General features: G+C 43.5%; 1 protein-coding gene across 2 annotated transcripts in view; it reads right to left on the bottom strand.

Annotated features, from left to right (window-relative positions):
• The window catches only part of ARHGEF9 (Cdc42 guanine nucleotide exchange factor (GEF) 9), a 139,653-nt gene that overhangs the window by 29,441 nt on the left and 85,759 nt on the right, over positions 1–24,453 (bottom strand). For both annotated transcript variants that reach the window (XM_012643867.1, XM_012643875.1), the window contains 2 exons: positions 18,701–18,830; positions 15,703–15,834 (listed from right to left, as the gene is read on the bottom strand). In XM_012643867.1, coding sequence (XP_012499321.1) covers positions 15,703–15,834; positions 18,701–18,830 — 262 coding nt within the window. The remainder of the gene's footprint in view (positions 1–15,702; positions 15,835–18,700; positions 18,831–24,453) is intronic.

The raw sequence follows: 24,453 nt of genomic DNA, 5'->3' as shown, positions 1-24,453 counted from the left end.
CTGCAGTGCTGTTTTTGGGTCCTGTAGCCAGCTCTTGTTCCTCTAGAGAGGCCCTCTTGTGCCTCGGGTTGTGCGTGAGGCCCTGGGACTTCCAGGTGTGTCCTTCTTCTTCACCTCAGTGGGGGCAGGACCGGGAGTGAGTCTGGGTGGGGCTGGATTGGGTAAGCCTGCCTTCAGGCTCCACAACTGCTGTTAGCAGGGGTCAAAGGTCTGTTATTTGTTTCTGTGCAATGCTGTCAGGAGGGGCTGAAATGGGTCCACTCAGCTGAAAGTCTGGGCCTGGGGGCGGGGCTGTCCAAGAGCTGCGCTCTGGAGCAGGTCTTGCTCCTCTCCACCGTCCCCTTCTCCGTGGCCTCTCCCAGCAAGGGGGATCTCAGGTCGATGGATCTCCCCTGGCTGTGACGTGGGCCGGGAGGTTCCCTACCCAGGATCGTAGCCTGAGCTGTGTGCACAGCCCTCTTTTGGGAGGAGGGTTGCCACTCAGGCATGCTGATCTGCCCCTGAAGGCACACACTCCTCAGTAGGGTCTTTCACAGATCTCCCTTCTGTGCCACGGGGCAGTGCGATCATGACCTGGGTGTACAGGGTCTGGTCTGCAGGCCTGTCCCCTGGACACTGGAGATCAATCCCTGACCCTGCCAGGGGAGGGGTGCTGGCCTTGAAACAGCTACAGGGTGCCCAAGCTGGATCTATTTCACTCCACCTCGGGATTTGCCCCACTCTCCTGGATGCCCCAGGCAAGCAGCACCTAGCAGGGCTGGCGGGCAGGGAGCCCGCAGTCTGAGTACCCCTCAGTCTGCTGCAGTGCCCCAAAAGGAAAGGTCCTGTTCCTTGGAGATGCCTCCATGTGACGGCTAAATTGTCTCTCTGGGCCCCCACGCATAGGGAGGAGGAAGGAGAGAATGGAGCTATATGGCGTCTGCTCATAGGCTCGGGTCTGCACCCGCGGAGGTGCCCCGAGGGAGCTGGGAGCCTGGTGCCATGTCCGCAAGAGGCCACTGCTCACTGGTGGTGGCCATCTCTGGGCTGGTGTCGGCAGGTCTCTCCAACCGCTCAGGAGCCCACCAGCAGTCCAAGATGCAAGGGAGGGGAAAGTTATCTTCTTCACCTACCCTTGTCGCTGGTCTCCAAGCCTCTCGGGGACCTTTCTCCTAGTTCTCCTCTGCAACGTCTTCCCATGGAGTCTCCTGTAGTTTCAGGCACCCTTCCTTCTGACCCTCACTTTATGTATGTTTCTCTGCTAGTTTATTTTTTTCTCTTTCTTCTAAAATGTGTCTTTTTTGCAGAGACACTCTGACTGGCAGGTTTTCTCGTCTGCCATCTTGCAAGTATATGACTTTTTGTTTTCTTGATCTTTTGTATTTTTTATTTCAACTTCATTTGGTTCTGCTCTGATCTTTGTTATTTCTTGTCTTCTGCTAGCTTTCGGTTTTATTAATTCTTTTTTTTTCTAGTTCCTTGCAGTATGATGTTTGATTGTAGATTTGTCATCGTCCTGTCTTTTTGATACAGGCACTTAGCGCTATAAACTTCCCTCTTAGCATTGCCTTTGCTGTATCCCATAGGCTTTCATAGCTTGTGTCACTGTTACCATTTATTTCAAAACATTTTAAATTTCCATCTTGGTTTAATCATTGACCCAAAGATCATTCAGGAGCTGGTTGTTTAATTTCCAATTATTTGTATAGTTTTCATATTTCTTCTCAGAATAGATATCTAGTTTTACTCTGCTGTGGTCTAAGATGATACTTGATATTTTAATTTTTTAAAATATACCCAGACTTATTTTGTGGCCTATCATATGGCCTATCTTGGTGAATGTTCCATGTGCTGATGAGAAGAATGAAAATTCTGCAGATTTTGGATAGAATGTTCTGTAAATGTCTATTAGGTCCATGTGTTTTAGAGTCCAGTTTCAGTTCAGTGTTTCTTTGTTGACTCTCTCCCTCGATGATCTGTCTAGTGTTGTCAGTGGAGTGCTGAAGACCCCCAATGGTATTGTATTGCTGTCTGTTTCCTTAGAGCTAGCAGTATTTGCTTTATGAATCTGGCAGGTCTGGTGTTAGGTGCACATATATTGACGATTGTTATATCTTCTTGTTGGATTGTTCCATTTATTATTATATAATGACCTTCTTTGTCTCTTTTTAGAGTTGTTGAGTTAAAGTCTATTTTATCAGATATAAGAATAGGTACTCCTGCTCACTTTTGGTTTCCATTTTCCTGGAATATTTTTCTACTCCTTTACTTGAAGTCTATAAGAATCTTTATGAGTTAAGTGGGTCTCTTGAAGTCAGCAGATATTTGGCTTGTGTTTTTTATCCATTCTGCCAATCTAATCTATACCTTTTAAGTGGGACATTTAGATCATTTAAATTCAAAGTTATCATTGGTATGTGAGATACTGTTCCAGTCATCATGTTGATTGTTACCTAGTTGCTTTGTATTCTCTATTGCGTTACTGTTTTATAAGCCCTGTGAGTTTTATACTTTTAAGTGTTTTTCATACTGGGGAGTAGCAACTTTTCATTTTGATGTTTAAAATCCCTTTAAGCATTTCTTGCAAGGCTGATTTAGTGATGACATAGTCCCTCATTGTTTGCTTGTCTGGGAAAGACTCTATTTCTCCTTCACTTAAGAAAATTAGTTTTGTAGGATATAAAATTCTTGGCTGACAATTATTCTGCTTTAGAAGGCTAAAGACTGGAAACCAATCCCTTCCGGCTTCTAGGTTTCTGCTGAGATATCTGTTGTTAGTCCGACAGGTTTGTCTTCATAAGTTTTCTTGATGTTTTTCTCTTGCCATCCTTAGAATTCTTTCCTTCAGATTGATTTTAGATAGCCCAATGACTATATACCTTTGTAATGCCATTTTTGCAACGAATTTTCCAGGCGTTCTTTGAGCTCCTTTACGTGAATATCTAAACTTCTAGCAAGATCCAGGCAAGTTTTCCTCAATTATTCCCTCAAATAGGTTTTCCAAACATTTTACTTTTTCTTATTCTCCCTCAGTAATACTTAATGTTTCTTAGGTTTGGGCATTTTATATTATCCCATATTTCTCAAAGAGTTTATTCATTTCCTTTAATTCTTTTTTCCTTATTTTTGGAAAATAAGGAAAAAATTAATTGAATTAACTGAGTTAATTCAAAAAACTTGTCTGCAAACTCTGAAGTTATTTCTTTTGAATGGTCTTGTCTATTGTTTGAGCTTTCTTTTTTAGAGACAGCATCTCACTCTGTGACCTGGGCTAGAGTACAGTAGCATGATCATAGTTCCCTGTAGCCTCAAACTCCTGGGCTCTAGCAATCCTACTGCCTCACCCTCCCAAGTAGCTTGGACTACAGGTACACACCACCATGCTTGGCTAATTTTTTTTTTTTATTCTTTGTGGAGAATAATTCTCGCTATGTTTCCCAGGCTGGCTTGAACTGCTGGCTTTGAGCACTCCTCCCACCTCAAACTCTCAAATTTCTGTAAATACAGGCATGAGTTTTTGAACTTGAAACTCCATTTTGTAAACCCATCAATGTGTCTTTTATTTCCAGAAGTCCTGTTTGTTTGTTTTTTTTTTAAATATACCTCTTTAGTAAAATTTTTTGCTCACATCCTGAATTACTTTTTGGATTCTTTGTGTTGATTTTTAACTTTCTCTTGGATTTCATTGAACTTCCTTATAAGCCATATTCTAAATTCTGTATCCGTTATTTCACCACTTTCTTTTTGGTTGGGATCAATTGCTGGAGAGTTATTGTTATCCTTTGGGGGTATACAAACAGTCTGTTTCTTCATACTGCCAGAGTTCTTACTCTGATTCATTCTCATCTGGACAAGATGTTCCTTCTTATGTTTGGCTATCCTTTCATTTGGGTGGAATTTTATTTTTATTTATACTTTATTTTTTATGTTTTTCCCTTGTGGGTGTGTCTGAAAGATATTTTATTGTCTATTTAACTTCAACTTGGGGTATTTTCAGGGAGCCAAGGGTCTGTATGTGTTCCTTGGTTATTAGTAGTCTTTGTGCAGTAAGCAGTGTCTCTCAGATGCTGGTTGTAGTAGAAAAAATATTAGGCTGTAGTTCAACCATCAAGCCAGTAGGTGGCACTTATGTGTAACAGCTGGCTGCAGCAGAAGCTGATGGGTAAGTGCTTCGTCTCAGTTTGTTCTGGTGGTGCAGTGGTCTGTGGAACGCCTGCTGTCCTGTGTTCCCTCTTCAACCCTGGGGGTCAAAGCTGGGCTGCCAAGCTCGCCCTTGTACACCCCAGTGATGGGTGTAAGTACAAGCCTTGATAAGAATGTTGGGGGAACTTGCGTTGAATTTCACTGAGATCTCTGTCAGGGGTTTTGGGGAGAGATGAAGGGGAGTGAATAAGTTTCTCAGCCTGGGTAGGGAGGCATGCTATTTCCCTCTCTATTACACTACTGACTTTCAGTTCAGATAGCCACTTTCCTCCAGGCCATGGAAGCACCTGACCTGCAGATCTCTGCCCAAACAGGCTCTACTCATAAAGCCTGAAACAGCCCGCTTTTCCACTTGCCTGTACTCTGCTGTAGGAAGTTGTGGCTTTTTAAAGGTAAAAGTGGTGGGCCCCACCCTCAATATAAGCCTGGTTGTGGTGGACACACTGTGGGGGCAGGGGAAAGACAGATACTCCCAAATTCCCTGGTTTGATCATGCCCTGGCACATCTGCACCAGTGGGTACAGCTATGAGTGCATCAGCAGCAGTGGGTGGAAGGGAAGGGAGTGATCCAGCTTCCCAGCCTGGGTAGGCAGACACGCTATCTCCTTCCCTACCAAACCACAGACCTGGGACTCATGACTTTCAGTTCAGATAGTCACTTTTTCCTCCAGGCCATAATGTAGCTGAGGGCTTCAGAAAACACCTGACCCACAGATCTCTGCCCAGACGGCCTCAGGGCAAAACTTCTGCCAGCTTGAAACAGGCAGCTTTTGGTTTCCCTGTACTCTGCTATAGAAAGCTACGGTTTTTTAAAGGGAAAGGCATAAGCCCCACTTTCCATGGAAGCCTGGGTATGGTGGGCACACTGTCAGAGAGGGGGCAATTGCTCCCAAATGCCCTGACTTGACTGTTCCATGGTACATCACCACAAGCCCTACTTCGGAACAGCTGTGGCTGCACGGGCAGCAGTAGGCGAGGGAAAGGAGGAGGGAGGGAAGATTCTGATTGAAGGAAAACTGGTGCTCTGGTCCCCTTTGTCCCGAGGAGCTCTCCAGTGTGCTGTACTTTCCTCCCACCTGGAAACAGCCTGCCCTGAATGTCCAAGCTCCAGGAATCCCACAGTTTCCCTGGGACCCACTGGCCCCCAGGGCTGCTGCAGTCTCAGTGGGTGCTGTAGAATGTTAGCTGTGGATCCAGCAATGCAGATACTCAAGGGCTGAGATTCACTGGTCAAGGCAGCCACAAAAACCACTGCCTCCCAGTTAAGGGAGGGAAATGAGCTGCACCCTCCATGCAAAACCCGGGTGCAGTGAGCACAGTATTAGTGGGAGCGCAGCTTCCCCTACATGCCTGGGACTGGCTGTACAGTGGCACACTCATACCAAACCCTCATGGGAGCAGGCATTGCTATGCCCACAGCAGTGATTGGCTGGGGCAGGGAAGTCCCTGTCTGTATGTCCCCTACCAGGCTCCAGTGCTGCTCTTGTTTTGAGGTGGGAACACTCTCCTGTCCTATGGACTCCACTCTGTACTCATGTACTGGGAGGACTGCAGACAACTTCAGATCTTAAGCCAGGGGCTCTTCGGTGGAGGAGAGCGTGTGCTCCACTTCCCTTTGTCCCCAAAAGCATTGTGGCTCATGGCACTTTCCTAGGGTCAGCCCCCCGTTACTGGTCAGAACTCCAAGAATCCTGCAGCTCTCCTATCTCCCCCTAGACCTTTGCAGTTGCTACAGTCTGAGTGAGTGCTGGGGAATGTTTGTGTGGAATCCAACGACAGGGACACTGCACTGAGAGTTCAGAGCTGGCAATCTGCTCCAGGTACGAGGGCAGGAAAGATAAACACCCCTACCTACCCTTTCTGTGGGACTCCAAATTCCTCGGGGGATCAATCTCTGCCAAAATCTTGCATCTTCTTGTCCTATTCCACAACTTCTTTCCATGGGATCTCCAGTAGGTTCTGGCACTCTTCCCTCAGTATTCTACCTGGGCTATGCTATTTCACCTGAAATTTTTTCTCCTTTCTGGGATGATCTGGCAATTGATGTCTTAGTCAGCCAACTTGCCTCCCTCCCTCCCAAATTTTGAATTCTTTATCTGTCATTTCAGAATTTTCATTTTAGTTAGGATGCCTTGCTAGAGAGCTAGTGTGATCCTTTCAGGGTGGTCTTTATACTCTTTTTTTATACTGCCAGAGTTCTTATGCAGATTCCTTCACATCTAGAGAAGCTGTCACTTCTTATTTTTTTAATTTACTTTTGTTCAGATGGGCCTTTTTCCCTCCCTTTAAGGATGTGACTATAGCATATGTTGGGTAGGGACCTTTGACATTGTTGAATGGTGCTTTCAGGGAGCCAAGGTTCTGAATGAACTCCTTGGTTATATATAGCCTTAGTGTGGTGGTTTCCTCAAATGCTAGTTATTTGTAGATTGTAGCAGGGGTGTACTAGGCATGTGGACAGGCACCTCTTGCCGAGAAGGGGTCTCCAAAAGCTTATCTCTTTCCCCAGCACTGTGCACTTCTAATAGCATGAATTATATTGGGGCATGCAGTCCATCCTTCAGGCCAGTAGGTAGCGCCTGTCAGTAAGCATCAACGGGGGGCTGTATACTTATGTTAGCAAATGTTGTGATGGGCTGGACGAGTTGGTCTTCCTGCTGGTAGGTGGCCCTTGCAGGAGAGAGCCAGCTGTGGTGGTGGTTGTGGGATTTATGCTTGGCCTTAATTAATCAGAAGTACTTGGATGTCCCACTCAGATGATGGAGGGGGACTTGGAACTCATAGGGGTCCCCATCCTGTGTTCCTCCACCTCCACCACCACCACCACTGCCATGGTGGAGGAGCAAAGCGAGGTCGGGTGGGGCTGAGTCAGGCAAGCCTATTTCCAGGCTCCCCAAAGGCGGGTGCAAGTGCCAACCCCAATGGCGGCAGGGGAAGGGAAGTCCTAGGCCGCTGGGGAAAACTTCCTGGGAGTGGTGGAGGCACCTCCACCACCAAAGAACCTGCAAGGCGCAGCACAAACCCACACCATTCTTCTCTCAGTTCTGACTACGGGAGCTCCTCCACTCAAGGTCAGATCTGCCCCTGAGATGTGATCAAGACCTGGGGGGACAGGACCAGGCCAATGGACCTGTCCTCAGGCCTCCTGAATTTAAGTGCTGTGATAGGGAATTATGGGCTGGTCCTAGGCTGCCCGTGGAACAGTCAGGCAGGTCAATGGCAGTTGCACTGTGGGCCTGTCACTGGGAAGGGTATGCTCCTCTCCATTGGAGCAGTCAGGCGGGCAGCTCTGGGAGGGGGTCTGCAGGTGTGGGGTTCATGGTTCAAACACCCCTCAGTCCCATAGTAGCCCACAGCTGCAGCAGCAGAACTTGTCTTTGGGGTACTTGTGAGCACTCAGGTTCCCATCTCCCTCCCTGGCCCAGCAGCCTGCAGAGGCAGAGGTGACCTCAGGACAGGGCTCAGGGCCTTGGGGGATAGGCTCCTACAATGACTCTGCACTGCAGTTGCCCTGTGTCCAGTGTTCAGAAGCCTGTGGAACTCCACTTAAGTTTGAGCAGTACCTCTGCAAGATCTTCAGGCAGCTCTCTATGCCAGTCTAGAGGCCTGTAAGGGTTTAGGAGCTCTTTTGTAGCTAGGATTGTAAAGATCCATGGCTGGAATGTGGAGCCCTGAGGGTCTTTCACTTACCCCTTCCCTAGGTCTGGAGGCCACTCAAGGCTTTCAGTTACCCCCACCAGGAAGCACTCTTCCTTCACCCTCAGTACATCGTGTTGACTCTGTTATATTCCAGGATTCTTTCCCAGACAAATTATGGATATCTAATCCATATCTTGGTTCTTCTCTGAGGAAGAGGCATGTGCCAGCTTCCTCTAGTCAGCCATTTTGCTGCAAAATCCCTGAACCTCCGATTGTTTGTTTAGATATTTAAGGATGACAAGAAACTAGAGAGATTTTCTGCTTCTGTAGCAGGAAAACAGGGCTAGAGAGAGGTGTTATTAAAATTCGCCCTTCGCCTACTCTTCCCAACCCCCCCAGAGGGTCGAATATGAGTGTTCAGGCATTTGATTAGTCATAAGCCAAGTGTATGGAAATGATAGAAATGATTAAGGATGACCTACTGGTTCAGGAGGTCCAATCAGAAATGGTAGCTAAGGCCACAAAGCAACATGGAACAAAGGAAAGAGTATGAGATAGCGTCCAAAGCCCTGAGTTTGAGTCCATGTTGTTTAACCTATTGTAAGGCTGGTGGCAGGCACCCCTTCCCCTCCCTAAAGCTGTAAAAGAAGAGAAAGTCGACTGTGCCCGCCAAAAACAACTGAACGCGGATGATAAGCCAGATACAGGCAGTTTCGGTTTTCGGGACTGTACAACAGACTCCGTTTCTCGGGACCTGGCAAAACCCTCAGTGGAAAAATCCCCGAACCCGCTTCAGGCAGCATGAAAAGCCCTAGCCCCCTCCGAACGGGCACGACTTCTCTGGCTCTGTTTCTCGGGACCCGTGAACCTTGCCCGGGAGCACTCAATAAAGCAGTGTTGCTTCTTGTCCGTTCTCCTCGCCTTTTCTTTCTCCTTGCCGCCAATAACCTTATACCTACTAGCTATATGGTTTTGGGCAAGCTACTTAGCCTCTCTGAACCTCAATTTTCTCAACCATGAAATAAGGGAGTTATCCTTACTCTGTAAAATGGCTGTAAAGCTGCAGTTCCCAGGGCATGGGGCCAGCCTGGTCCACTAAATGTGGCCCTGAGCTTTCTTGCTCCCCGGCCAGTGTTCATAGCCCTTAAAAACATATTATAAGTAAAAATAAGCCAAAGCAGGAGTAATTCTGAATATTTTTCAATTTACATAGTTGCCCCACCATCCTTGGAAATTCTATGTACCCTTTCAGGGAAGGGATGGTATTTGCCATACAGTATTTGCCACCCACTCACCAAAATAACAGGTACTTGGGTTCGCACTAATATCTCCTCCCTGGCTAACCATGCCTCCTATTCCAATTCTTCTAGACTTAAAAGTCAAATTCACACATTCTTTTTCCCCAAAGAAGCTTTTCTTGATTGTACCCACCAGCCAGCCGATGCGGCTCCCCTTCTCCAAATTCTAACACCAACTGTGAAGACCTTTACATACTACACTCTTAACACACTTAGCCACCATGTTGGTCACAGCTTTTAGTTTTAGCTGCTTATTTAGGCTGTTCCCAGCACTCTTCCTTCCTTGGTCTTGCCTCATTCAGGGGTGTCCAGAGAAGAGCAGCAGACAAAGCCCCAGAGGTTTTTCTAGTCATCTTCTGCACATAGCAAGGACAAAAGCCTCCTGAGCCCTGGTTGCCTGTGATCCTGTTGGGACCAGGCTGCCCACATGCCACTTGTTAATGGTGGTCTGAGTTTCTTCACAGGAACATCATGAGTAGGTATTCAAAAAGATGCTATTTGGAGTATCACAACTTCTCTGTCTAATAAAGTTCTAATAATTTCTAATAAAATGCGAGCCTTCCTCCTTTTCCTTTCTGCTCATCCAAGTTGGAGGATATTAGGGAGCTAATGCTTCTTCAGGAGGGTCCTGGTAGTCTGCAGACAGATACCTAGGCCCTGGCCCTAGCCAATGGCTAAACAAGTAACCTACCCCTATCCCTGACATTACATAATTGAAATAGTTCCAAGTTATTTCAATTTGGCCTCAATGGGCATTCCTGGAGTTCAGTATGATGCTACAGGACATTCTGTACAAATGACAGATGCTGCAATCTGGGGAATGCAACTGTTCAGGACTGAAGCCTGCTTTACCTGTCAGGAAGGTCCTCCCTGCTCCTAAGAGGTGACCCTGGTTACTCTCCTCTAGCCTGGACTATGCCAATTTTCCCTCCAGATCCTGGGGAAGGCACATGGGGCTGAGACTGGGTTCATGTTGATCACTACTATATTCCAGTATCTAGAGTACATGCTTAATAATCACAACAAAATAATAACAACAACGGTAATAGCAAAAATGGATGCTTAATATATTATGTGTCAGGCCCTATTCTAAATGTTTTGCATTTATTAACTTAAGTAATCCTCACAACAGTCCTCCAATGTGGGTACTGTAATAATCCCGTTTGATAAGAAACTATAGACATAGAGCAGTTACAAAACTTGCCTAAGAATAAAAGCTACTAAGTGTCAGAGCTGGGCTTTTAGTTCAGGTTGTCTAGCACTAAAATCTGTGCTTTTGTTTAAGCAATGTGTTATATTGCCTTCTAGTAAAAAAGTGCTGAATGAATGATTAGTAACACTGAATATACAGTAATAGTATAGCTAACATTTACTAAGTTCTTACTAAATGCCAGGCACTGCATCTGCATTATCTCATTTAACCCTCACAACTTCCCTTCCTTATAGATACCATTATCATTCCCATTTTGCAAATGAGGAGATAATTACAAAGACAAAAAGTTTGCCCAAGATCACACAACTCATGGGAGAAAGGAGATTGGTGCCTTCTAGTCTGGCCCTAGCACCTGTGCTCTTAACACTATATGCCATTTCTCTCACTATCTCAGGGGTTTTTCTCCCAAAGCATCCTGACATGAGTTTTATCACCAGCTTGATTTTACATTGAAGAAAATAAGGATGAAGTTAAAGAACTGGCCCAAGGTTAAACTAGTAAGGGACAGAGTGTAATACCCAGGTATTCTGGTTTCAAATCCCCATCTTCTTTCTGCTCTATCCCCATTGCTATTGCTATTGTTGTATTTGTGAGTTGTCCCAAATGGCTCATTCTCCAAGTCTGGCCCTTCAGTGCAAGAACAAATGGTCCAAATGTAGAAACTTCCCTGAACAGAAGAAGTCCTCTGCCCAGCATCATTACATGCTGTTTAGTTCTGATCCCTCAGGGTACGGTGAAAGCAGCAGGAATACAGAGCAGTTATGACACAGGGAACAACCATGTCCACAGTGGCAAAATTCAGGACACAGGATGCAGGAAAAGCATGTTTGGGGAAACTTCAGGGCTGCAGGAACATTAGTGGATGATTGGGGAAAGGGGATCTACTCCCTTCCACAGTAAATAGTGAAAGAGAAAAAAAAGGAGAAAAATCCCCTCAAAGCAGCAAAAAATTTCCAAAATAATATCAGGAAGAAAATAAAACATGTGCAAAAATAACAAGGCAATGAGACACAGAGGAGCACAGACAGCCAGCACAGAGGATAGGAAGAAATGGAACAAAGAATGTTACCTGGACTTTTTGAAAGAAAAGTGACAAGGAAATAATGGGTACAGCAAAACTTAAAGAAGTGGTCAGGTAATTAGAAGTCACTGGTGTCTTTCCCACCTATTATAATTGCCATTTAAAAGTGCCTTCACACACACACATACACACACACACCCACATACTGAAACAAGCTACAGGCTGCACAAGTTGTTGCAGTGGCTCAGTCAGTTCCAACTCCTGATGTACAAAATAGGCAAGTTTTTGCAAAACCGACTGGGAATTAAGAGAATCTTAAAAGTAGGTTAGGAACTTAGTGGCTGGGCCACACGATCCTGGAGAGAGATCAGACAGAGTGTTTCAACGTCTCCTATACTATCTCTGGCAGATAATCATCTAGCTCATATTTGGGTACATCTAGTGATGGGGACCTCCCTACCTTATAAGGCTGCCTATTTCTTTGTTGGCGGTGGGAGAAGACTGAGATTAATGAACACCTACTAGGTGCCAGGCACTGTATCAGGCATTTTACATGCACTGATTTTATTTAATCTTCATAATAATCCTGTGGAATAGTTATTATCTCCATTTTACAAATGATATAATGGAGGTACAGGAAATGTAAAGTCACTTGCTTGAAATTGTATAGTTAGTGAGTGTTGGAACAGAATTTGAGCCCAGAATTATCTGACCGCAAGTTTGTGCTTTATTTATCACTCAACATTGCTTCTGTCTGCAAGGAAACCATGAGAGAATCTGAAATGCCAGACTGAAATCCAGATAATCTCTGTACAGTGCAATCCTCCCATCAACTAATCTAGTTACAAAATAGAAACTGAGTTTAATGGGACATGACTTGCTCTTAGGAAGTCAATGCTGAACCCCTGTGATCACTGTATCTCTTTCTAAATGTTCATAAACTGTCTAATAGTCTATTTATAGAATTCTGACAAGCTCAATGGCAATAATGACATAGAAGTTACCAGTATGGAATCTGAAGCCAGTTTACCTGGATTCAATTCCTGACACCATTGCTTATTAGCTATGTATCACATCTTGGGAAACTTATATATCTTCCCTGTATCTCACTTTACATGTCTTTAAAATAGGAATAATAATAGTAACTACCTCATAGACTTGTTGTGAGGATTATATTAAGTTAGTAAATATAAAGTTCTTAGAACAGAATCATAGAGATACTTAATAAATGCTAATTCATTATCATTTTATTGTCAATCTATATTTTCTAGAATATATTATTTTGTTTTGAAAGCTAGCACATTTTCTTATCTATAGTGTTTTCACAGATCTCCTGGAACACATAATTCTGTCAAGATTACCTACAGCAATTCCTCTGGAGACATCTTAGAATTATTTAAGTGCTCATGTATGTATACATTTTTAAACTACATAACACTTAAATTCTGTTAGACTATAAGCCCCATGAAGGCAGAGCTTGTAGTCTAACACAGAACAGTGGCTCAATAAATACTTACAGCATGAATGAAAAATTCAGAGCAGTGAAGTGCTATCTTACAACTTTGGATACTTTGAGATTTGATTCCCTTTTAGTGAGGATCATGCTCTTTTTCCCTTGACAGAGAAGGAATTTATGTTCCTCTGTTAACAGTAAACCATCTGCCTCAAGCAGGGGGTTGTCAGACTATCACTTCTTTTTTCTTCTTTATTTGAACTGATCTTTAAAAAAAATTATTGATATTATCTTATGCATTTTTTATAACTAACTTTGACCCATTCTAGGATTCGTGAAACTATTTTTGGTCACTTCTGTTAAATATCATATGTGAAATGTTACATATTATTTAGTCTCTTGCTAGGTAGGGGCACTTGTTTCATCCTTTTAAAATATGAACTCATCAGAAAGCTTAATGTAGTGACATTTGATTATTTACCTTCCTTACCTGCTTTATTCCTTGTAAAAAGGATTACTGAGCTTTTGGACATCCTTTTAAATTGTGTGCCTGAGGGGAGTGAGAACCTTACTCAACCTGCCCTAGTCTCGGCCCTTCCCCTTCCTTTTCTTTGTAGATTTCCTTTGTCAAAGGAATATTCACCCTCCTGGAAGCCTCGTCCATTCCTCCAAGCGCTATCTCAAGAAGATAATCTTCTGTAGTAATAGCAAAAGGTCCCTGAACGACCCAGCAGACAAAATACCTTGTCTCTTTGCATACCTTCTTTTGGCCCCACAATCATTTATCAAAAATTAATTCCCTGTTTGCTGAATAGAAAAGATCTATTGTATTAATAGATATCAAATGGAAATCCCCAACACAAACATTAGATAATTTTAATGGTCTTTGAACAATCAGGGTGTAGCTGCTCATGCTCTGGGAAGCCAGTGTAAAGATGACCCAGGTATGTGGAGTTAGTAACCCCAGGCTCTAGTAAAAAAGCCTGTGGTTCTTGCTAGAACAAGAAAGCTACCATTTGAGGGAAACTATCCTTGCTTCATGGTTTCTCTCTTTCTTTTTTTTTTTTGTTTTTGTCATCCTTGTTGCCTGCTTCCCCCGTCCTGCCAGCTTGGCTGGTCTGAACCCTCAGCCCTATCTTAACTTCCAGTTTCTTCCAGATTATTAGCTCCCGCTAGCTGGCTTGAAAGTTGACTCATCACTCCATCTTGGTCTTCCACTGCCCTTTGGTTCCTAAACTGAGTCTACTATTCAACTTGTTTCTTCCCCTTTATTCCTAGCCTCTGCCTCACTGTTTTGTGTTCTGGCTCTTGGCCCTATCTCCTGTAGCCACTGCTTTACAGAGCCCAGCCTCACATTTTACTTAAAGTAACTGCAGCCTCGGCTGACAGATACCAAATTAGCAGGGTCTGGGGATGGGGAACCCTAAAATAAACAAGGTTTCTAATTGTTTGCTGTCTCTGTGGCTAGTTCCGAGCATGAACATACCTTAGGGAGAAGAATGGGCATATGACTTTTCGTGACATGGCTGATACGCTGAGAATGTCTTTGGTTGCCTAAATTAACCCTCAAAAATTCTGCCTCCTGATTTTATGGAAATCCTGGGAAGAGTTGCTGGGAGCTAAAAAGAGGCATTGATGCTTAGTTGAGTTTCAGACTCATAAAAGTTCTCTCTTCCAGGGTCAGCTCCAGACTGAGGTAGTTATTATTCCTATTAACTAGCTGGCTATTGGTTCCAGGGCTGACATTCAGATCTTATTGCCAAACGCTGAGGTAGTCTGAATCTAAGCTCAATTTTTTCCCTCAATCCACTGTCAAAGGCAAATGGATAGAGATTTAATGCAATATGTGGCACACACATGCACACGAACAGAGGGCAGGGGTCTTAAAACAAACAGGGTTCATGTTTCAGTACAGAAAAAATTAGCAGTGTTTGCCCTAGTGTTTTGTGACTCAGCATTCCTCTTTAGAGGTATTCACTACTGGGTGAAGGAGAGGACAAAGGGACTAGATGATGGTAAAAGAGGCAAAGGTAGGACAGTAAATTTGGAAAGTTACTCTAAGCACTCAGTTCCTCCTTCGTCTTTTACTTTCCCTGGTCCCAAACTCTTCCCAGCCAGTCCCCGGAGCCAAAACTGGTATGAACTCCCTACTGTTATTTAGGGAGGAGGTGTGGGGAACAGTATCCCATAGGGAGGGATCACGCTGAGAACATATGCTGTCATCCCCACGCCCAAACCAAGGAGAAGATGCCAAGAAACCAACAATCACAGAATTATCCAAGGGTCAGTGGTAAGACTAAGACCTCTCCTCAAATGGATTACAAAGATGGAAGGGTGGGTGAGAACATGGTTGAGAGTTGTGGGGAACCAATGCACCTTGCATAGGAAATGGGGTAGAGGAATGGGGAAAATTCCTATATCACACAGATACCTACCTGTCAGGGCAAAAGCAGGAGGCCCCTTGTTGGTTCCTGGGGCAGAGAGGGGCCAGGTGGCCAGAGCCATTAGAGTAGAAATGAGGAAAGGTACTTGGGGAAGCTACTGTTTACCAACTGGGATAGAAATATTTCAATATTTTTAACAACTGGTAAAAACCAACTGGCTATCAGCTCTGGGTGGAAGGGATTGAGAAGTAGCACTATGAGGGCCATGAGGGCAAAGGGTAAAAAATATATCAAGACAAAAGGGACCGACTACAGAGTTTCATGGCTCACAAGCCAGCCCTGCCTGTGATATGCATGCCACACTAGTGCTCCTGATATGGAATTGCTGCCAATCTCCTGTTCTTCTGCCAGTAGTTTTTCCCTACTTGGTTGAGAACCTGGGAATGACAGAAAGGAAGGGGCTTGTGCCCCAAGGTGCCCATCTCCCTCAGGGAAGAAGGGGGCAGAATTACCTTCTTGCAGAGGACCATCTGGTGGTCAAACAGGAAGAAGACCCGCTGCTGGTTGCGGCCATAGGGCTGGTATATCCAGGCCATCTCCCCAGTGTAGATGAGCTCCGAGCTCCTGTCTAGGATGTCCTCACCCTGGGAAGGACATGTAATGGTGAGAGGCAGCCAGGCAGGAGAGATGGCACCTTTATCCACCTAGAAACACTCAAGGCTGGGCATAGACTGGGGAAGGAGGATGTCAAAATAGGCCTGGTGTGGAAGGAGGGAGGGAGGGACTCCTGGGAATCCTCAAAAGGCTTTACAACTTCATGAGCTGGGAAGACCCATTCTCTTGTTCACCCTGAGGCCAAATGAGAGGCCCACCACCTAGGACTACCGCAGCTTCTCTATGCCAGTTATCCTTTAACCCTAGAGGTACCAGCTGCCAAGCATTCTCCCTTTCTCATCTTCTCTGTAAATCTCCCTTTCTGCCCAAGTATCTCAATCCCTGCTGTCGTCTATCTCAGTCTCTTTCTACTTGAAGAGTAAGCCTCAGCAGGTGGTAGAAGTTTCTCTGCTTCCCACATGAGTAGAGGGGGACAGGGACAAGGGACAGCAAGAAAGGAAGACCATGATAGATGGAGAGAAAGAGAATCCACTTACCCTCTTGTAATTGTTTTTCCTTCTCTTCTCAGTTTATTAAAATTTACTGATTAAATAGGAAAGTTCACAACCACATGCTTCCTTGGGCTGATCCTCTAAACTGCTCTAAAGTATTTATTACTACTTAGAGGGATAGGTGACACTTTTACTGATCCATTTATTTTTCAGAAGACCTAGGGGATGGGACAAAGGGAAGGGTACTTTAGGACCTCCTAGTTCCCATAGACGGTAACTGGAATTGGACAAAGAGACCCAGAATGCCTCTGAAATGTTTCCATCAATTGCTATAGACTAAATGTCTGTGTTTACATAAAATTCATATGTTAAAACCTATTCCCCAATGTGATGGTATTTGGAAAAGAGGCCTTGGGAGGTGATTAGGTCATGAGGACAGAGCCCTCATGAATGGAATGGGATTACAGAAGAGATTCCAAAGAGCTCCCTTGCCCTTTCTGTCATGTGAAGGACCCAACAAGAAGACAGCAGTCTATGAAACAGAAAGAGGGCCTTAACTAGATGCTGAATCTAGTGGGTTCCTTGATCTTGGACTTCCCAGCCTTCAGAACTGTGAGAAATAAATTCCTGTTGTTTATAAATCATCCAGTCTATGGTATCTTGTTATTGTAGCCCAAATGGAATAAGACACCAATTTAGATGATGAGGGGCTTCACCAAGCAGGAAGGTGCAAGGAGTGTCTGGGCTTGGATGAGATTACAGGACCAATCATGCTAAAAAAGGAGGCAGAAACTGTTAGAATTGCCTCTTTGTGGCCCATACACAGACAAACACACAGGAAATTCCTCCTGAGATGCCAAGTCTTTAATCATAGCTCAGTGTTATGGAGTTTGGTGTTACTGAAGCTCCCTGGGTAGGCCAGGGAATTTAAAGCTATTTTTGGTCCCTGTGGCCCCTGCTCCAGAGAGGAATTCAAAGGTCTTCTAGTCATTGGGAAAGGCGGAAATGTTCCAGAGATTAAGAAGAAACTGCTGCTGTCCTCTTACAGAGAACCCTGCCAAAGTGACAGAAAAAGGCCATAATTTTAGAGTGCCTTAGAGATGATGGGCTAGCTAGAAGTCATTAGGTCCAGTTCTCTGCCTCTAATCAGGCAATTGGCCAAAGCAGAGCTGACACAAGGGAAGGAGAATCCATGATTTTCTAGTAAATCTGGGCCAGTACTGGTTTCCTCTTATGAGCAAGAGGGTCTCTTTATATTGATTCCTCTCCCAGCATCTCAAAGAATCACTGCTGTTCTACTCTTGTATGGAGACATTATGCTTCAAATAGGACCCAAAAATATGTTAACTGATCAGAATTTTGGTCTTTTTTCAGCTATCCACATTAAGGAGGAACAGAGGTAGCAGAATAAAAGAAAAGATGGGTTTTTTTTCTGGACCTGGGTTAAGTAGCTGTTTGTAAACCTGATGCCTGGTCCCCTTAGAATAGGCTAAAAACTACTTGAAATGTTAAGAGAGACACTATCGCTTAATCATAGAAAAATGACACCTGAGTTGAGGACAGTGGAATAGGGAGCTGGCTCTACTTCCATATTGTGACCACAATGCTTAAGATTGCTGCTCCCTCCTTCGTAGCACGTCTAGCCTCTCCCATTTTGGTTACATTAGCCTGTGGACTATCAGACTATACAACTTGGGCCTCAGAGATCAATGTGAAGTGCCATTACTCCTGGTTCTCTTAGTGGGCATCTACGAAGGTAAGGTTTTATTGACTTCAGCTACGGAAGGCTTTCTGAGTTCAGACAAGTCATGGCTGTTTGCAATGAAATGGAAGGCTGTTAGGGATTATTTTTTTAAAAGATGATAAAAATAGAATTTCGTCTGTGGATTTTGTAGGAATGATGGCCATGGCTTTGAGTGTGCAGGCTTTGATAGATCTAGTAGATAAGTCAAGTGAGGCAATCCCACCAACTAGAAAAGTATCTTGGCCGTCCTGCATGGTTGGAAACAAGAGAACCAACCTCATATTCCGTGTCTGAGGGTAAATTTAATACTACTTAATACTTGGTAGCATTAACACTTAATACTACTGAATGTCCAAGTATACATCTGGTGACCATAAATCCAGGACTTGAAAGAGCTTCAAAAAGTTAGTACGTCAACTCAATTGTTTCCTGGCTACACCCAAAGAAATGAAACTTTCATTTCTTAATGAAATATTGTCACAAAAATTTCTCCAATCTTCTTAGAAAGCTACTCAAGTACTGAACACCTCTCATTAGCAGGAAGTTTTGCCTTGGATCTAACCTAAATCCTTCCTCTTGCTCTTCACATCTAATTCATAAGATGTGAAGCTTTTGCCAAGTTATTCCAACTCCCCAACACCATATTGGGAAGGGTCCTACCTCCCAGTCTAGGACAGAAGCCTGCCACTGGGCAATCTTGTCGATATTCTCCAAACGTCGTTTGCGTTCATTGATCTGCTGAGTCACATTTCTCATGACAGCCAAAGCAGCCGCCACATATCTGTAGTCACTGTGAAGACACAAGAGTGCAAGTTGAATGAGCCAATGTGCCATAGAATCAACATGCTAGATGCCAATCTAACATCTACTCTCTTCAACCTCCTTAGTAACAGAGTTCTGATTTTCAGATGGAAATCCATGGTACCTGGAATAAAAGACTACATATCCTATCCTTTGTTTCAGCAGGGATGACTATGTGACTAACTTCTGTCCAGTGATATGTAAATAGAAGCATTAGGCAAGACTTCTGAGAAATCACCTTTAAGGAAGGGAGCACACCCTTCTTTAGCCCTTACTGAATCCTGATGCTTGGAATGAGGATGTGATGGCTGAAGTTCTAGTAGCCATCTTGGGCCATAAGAACAGGGTCCATACCCTAGACATAGGATAGCAGAAAGCTATACATTTCTGATGACCATGGAGCAACCATACCAGCCACAGACCTCCTACCTGCAGATTTATTTCACATGAGAGACAAAAAGACTGCTAGTTTTTTACAGCACTATTTTGGTGTCCTATGTGATACAACCAGCCAAGGACCAAGAAGGGAGCCTCATACATAGCACAGTCCAGACAACCTTAGCAACTCTCACACCATCTATTTCTAGGGAGATTTTGCCCAAAATCACTGTGGAATAATATCCCCACCTTTCCTTCAGCATAATATAGAGATAGGATATAGCATAGTACTTAAGAACACAGAGTCTGAAGCCAGACTCTGCGGGCTTAAACCTCACTTTTTGTCACTGACTAGCAGTGTGGCTTTTGGCAAGTCTCACCTACTCTCTCATTGATTCAATTTCCTCATATGTACAATGGGGAGAATTATAGAATTTATTGAGGGTTTAATAAATTAAATGCAATCATCCATGTAAACTGTTTTACTCTCGGCTCAAAATAAATGTTAGCAGTATTATTATTATGAATAAAATATTTCTCTAGTAGAGACATCACATGGGATGCCTCACAAAACCCCTAGTCCCAGAACTATAACCCTCAGCCTCACTTTCTGGCACCTTGCTTAGCCCATGTGTTGAGAGTTACACATCGTGCTCAGTTTTCTCTGCTTGTCTGATTTGATTTCCAATTGAATGGCTCCTGTGAAAGGCAGACTGAAAGTGAGATCTCAGTCAGTTTGGAGGAGCTAAAATAAACCGAGAAGACAAGAGGATGCATTACAGTTCAGTGTTAACACCTTTCTTTAGAGAAGCTGAAAATGCCTTGTGGTCACTAATCTGTTCAATCTTCGAATACCAATTAGAAAAAAAAAAAGGAGAAAAGAAGATGTGCAACAACTGCCTTTTTTTTCTTAATACATTGAACAGTGGGGTGGTGAACCATACAATGGCACCGGGAAAAGAGTTCTATTAACAACTGCCAGCATCCATCTATCTAATCTGTGCTCTACACACCTGCGAAAACCATGGCCCTCAAGCAGTATTGCATTTTATAACCTCCAGTGACAGGCTTCTCACTCCTCCTAACCAGTCTATTCTGCCTCAAAACAAATCTGTAAGAAAAGTCTTCTTTATTGATTCTTAATGTTAGCTATTATCAGCTTTTCCTCTGGATCCCACTGCTGACTCATATTGAGCCTATAATCAACTAACACTTCTTAAGTCTCTTTAAAACATGTTGTCTAGAAGCTGTATCTATCTCTCAGCCTGTCCTTGAGCTACTGATTTCTTACCTTAGATCTAATCACAAAAGTTTACATTTATTTTGTTACATTTCATCCTTTTACAATTAGTTGCTCCAGCTTATGGGGCAATCTTTTGGGCTCTGCAACATTGTAGAAGTTTTTTTATGGGCCGGGCGCGGTGGCTCAATACTGTAATCCTAGCACTCTGGGAGGCTGAGGTCGGAGGATTCCTTGAGCTCAGGAGTTCGAAACCAGCCTGAGCAAGAGCAAGACCCCGTCTCTACTAAAAATAGAAAAATTAGCCAGGCATTGTGGAGCATGCCTACAGTCTCAGCTATTCAGGAGGCTGAGGCAGGAGGATGGTTGGAGTCCAGCCCAGGAGTTTGAGGTTGCTGTGAGCTATGCTGATATCACTACACTGTACCCAGGGTGACAGAGTGACACTCTGTCTCAAACAAACAAACAAAAAAACCAAAAAATGAAAGCGTTTCTCTCTGGCAGGACTGTCTAAGCCTGCTGTTTAGAAGCAGATAGGGTGATGATAGAAGTGGAGGTTGCAGCATAGAAGCCGCTAACATAAATAAGTACTCCTGATCTTTGGAACCATTTTCTGTCTCCTGTGTCTTTCCTTTCTCTGATTTGAGGGCATTGGTGTTTTAATCCACTTTCTGGGATGTAAAGCATAGAGCTGTACTGTCTGACATGGTAGCCACTAGCCACATTTAACTAAAATTAAATAAAATTAAAATTTACTCCTTCTGTTACATTAGCTATGTTTCTCAGTACTCAATAGCTACATGTGGTCAATACATTGTATTAGATAGCACAGATACAGACCATTTACATCACTGCAGAAAGTTCTATTGGATAGTGCTGGCATGGGAATGCTCCTTACTTCTGCCTGACCCCAAGTACTTCCCAGTCATGGATTCATCACTGCCACTGTACCATACTGTCTATTTTTGCCATTTTTAGCTGGCTTCCTTTTTCACAAAGGCTAGAGGGTCAATGTACCCATCTTTATCCTGTCCCACTAGCTTTACAGGTGAGTGAGAAAAGAAGAAAATAGCTGTAGTCCAGTCTGAACCTTGGTCAGAGCCCCTGGGCCCTCAGATGAGGTCTGGGCCCAGGCCCCTATTGGGGAGAGTGACAAAACCAAGATTTTTCTAGTTCCGGACATGTCAGCTAATCTCCCTCTTATACATAGTCTTCCTTCTTGACAGCTTAAGGACTGTGGGGTGGGCAAAGTATTAAATATGTCACCCCTATACCCTTCTGTAAGCAAAGGAAGTATATTATTCTTAATTTATAACTCTCCAACTAATCTTCTTCAGAGGCCACTCTGCCTACCTGCATTTCAGGCCTACCTGTCTGAACACATGACTAAGCCTCAAAGATGGCAGCAGTCTCTAATCGTCTTCAACTCCAAGCTACTCTTGATATGCATAGCAGAAGCTGTCATCTTAATACAACTTCCTGAGACCTACCAAAAGGCCCCACAGGTCACCTGAAGGAAGACAGAGACTGAAGTCACCTGCCACTGCCTGAGCTACACTATCAGCACTCTGGAGCCCAGGAACTGAGAGGAGAGGGGAACAGGGACCCAGAGGGCAAGAGGTATTTGAGGCAGGAGTTCTAGTCACACGGTGAAACAGCATAGGAATGGCAAATATTATGCAAATGTCCCATCTTGCTAGTTCCCACCAAACCCAACAAAGCCCTCGGGTTGTTTTGGCCTAAGAAACTAACACAGTTTTGAGTTATGCTTCAAAGTGTTTTTTCCTCTGGGACTCATAAGATAAATTATATAACATATAATTTACCTAGTGTATATTATTAGTCCACAAATATGATTTTTAGAGCCTAGTGTTAGGTTCCATGGAACAAATACTCAGGAATTAGGTAGATGAGGAGATATGACATAAAAACATTTGGGAACCACTATGTGAATATCCAGGTTTTAATACAACTGGTTTGAAGGCTGCTCCACTGAGATATAGGTACAATGGTTGCTGCTTCTGGTCACTTAGCACCAGGTAGTACAATTGTGGAGGTCATTTAGGTTTATGACACCACAGGCTGACAGAATTGGAAGAGGATTTTTCAGATTGGTTGCTGCAATGGCTTACAAACCTTCCTGGGCACAAAAATTACCTAGAGTACTCTTTGAAAACCTCGACTCTCAGACCACTGCGCATGCTTTGTGTTCCTGATTTGCCACAGACAGGCTGTTTTATTTTTCCTTTCTGGTTCTCAGTATTTCCAGCCATAGAATGAGGAAATATGACAAGAAGGGAGAGTCTTTCCAAAATTCTAGGTGCCACATATATTTTCTACTTTTCATTTTCAAATGTCTTAATTTTAGCATGGGTTCTTCAATGTTCTTCTAGCCTCCACAAGGAAACATACCCTTAGAAAACTTAGAACTCAGTTCTTGCAGTGGGCTATCTTAAGTCTCCTCAAGTCACCTCCAAATTTCATGTTTAATGAGCATTGCCACTACCCTCTGGCTAGTAAACTGCACTAGGGAGGAGGGTGAAGGGTCCTCCTTTGCAAGTTCCTGCTCCACATGCCTTCCTCAAAGCCAAAAGGGCACAGAACACAGAGCTATCACTGCCCTTGTTACTCACACAAAAGGAGAGCCCAATGCCTTCACATTTGGGGTAAAATTTGAAATCTATCTAGGGCACAAGAACCACTAAAGTACATGACCCATGATTTTCTTTTCTTTTCTTTTATTTATTTACTTTTTCTAATTTTTTTATTTAAGCAAATTATGAAGGTACAAATGTTTAAGTTACATATATTGCCATTGCTCCACCTGAGTCAGAGCTTCAAGCGTGTCCATCCCCCAGATGCTGCTCACCACACCCATTAGGTGTGAATATGCCCACCCCTCCTCCCACCTCACACCTGCCCAACACCCGATGAATGTTATTAGCATATGTGCACTTAAGTGTTGATCAGTTAAAACCAATATGATGGTGAGTACATGTGGTGCTTGTTTTTCCATTCTCGGGATACTTCACTTAGTAGAATGGGTTCAAGCTCTATCCAGGAAAATACAAGAGGTGCTAGATCACCATTGTTTCTTATAGCTGAATAGTACTCCATGGTATACATATACCACATTTTATTAATCCACTCATGTATTGATGGGCACTTGGGTTGTTTCCATATCTTTGCAACTGTGAATTGTGCCACCATAAACATTTGAGTGCAGGTGTCTTTTTTATAGAATGTCTTTTGTTCTTTTGGGTAGATGCCCAGTAATGGGATTGCTGGATCAAATGGTAGATCTACTTGTAGCTCTTTGAGGTATCTCCATATTACTTTCCACAGAGGTTGCACTAGTTTGCAGTCCCACAAGCAATGTATGAGTGTTCCTTTCTCTCCACATCCACTCCAACATTTATTATTTATGAGTTTTTGATAAAGGCCATTCTCACTGGTGATAAGTGATATCTCACTGTGGTTTTGATTTGCATTTCCCTGATGATTAGAGATGTTGAGCATTTTTTCATATGTTTGTTAGCCATTAGTCTATCTTCTTGTAAAAAGTTTCTGTCCATGTCCTTTGCCCACATTTTCATAGGGTTGTTTGATTTTTTCTTGCTGATTTTCCTGAGTTCTATATAGATTCTAGTTATCAGTACTTTATCAGATGTGTAACATGCAAATTTTTTCTCCCATTCTGTAGGTTGCCTGTTTGCTCTTGTGACAGTTTCTTTGGCTGTGCAGAAGCTTTTTAATTTGGTCAGGTCCCATTTATTTATTTTGGTTGTTGCAGTGATTGCCTTTGGGGTCTTCTTCATAAATTCTGTGCCTAGGCCAATGTCTACAGAGTAGACAAATTTTTGAATGAGTATCATCAAATAAAAATCAGGCAAATTTCAAAAAATAAGTAACTTATTCTTCTAGAACCTAAAAATATAATTAGTGAAATTAAATCTTGACAGGTTAAATAGCAGAATATATAAAGCATACCAGA

Source organism: Propithecus coquereli, unplaced genomic scaffold, assembly GCF_000956105.1.
Source record: "Propithecus coquereli isolate 6110/MARCELLA unplaced genomic scaffold, Pcoq_1.0 Scaffold101, whole genome shotgun sequence".
NCBI classification, from domain to species: Eukaryota; Metazoa; Chordata; class Mammalia; order Primates; family Indriidae; genus Propithecus; species Propithecus coquereli.
Note: the sequence above shows the minus strand (reverse complement) of the source record. Positions and strands in the feature narration are given on the sequence as shown.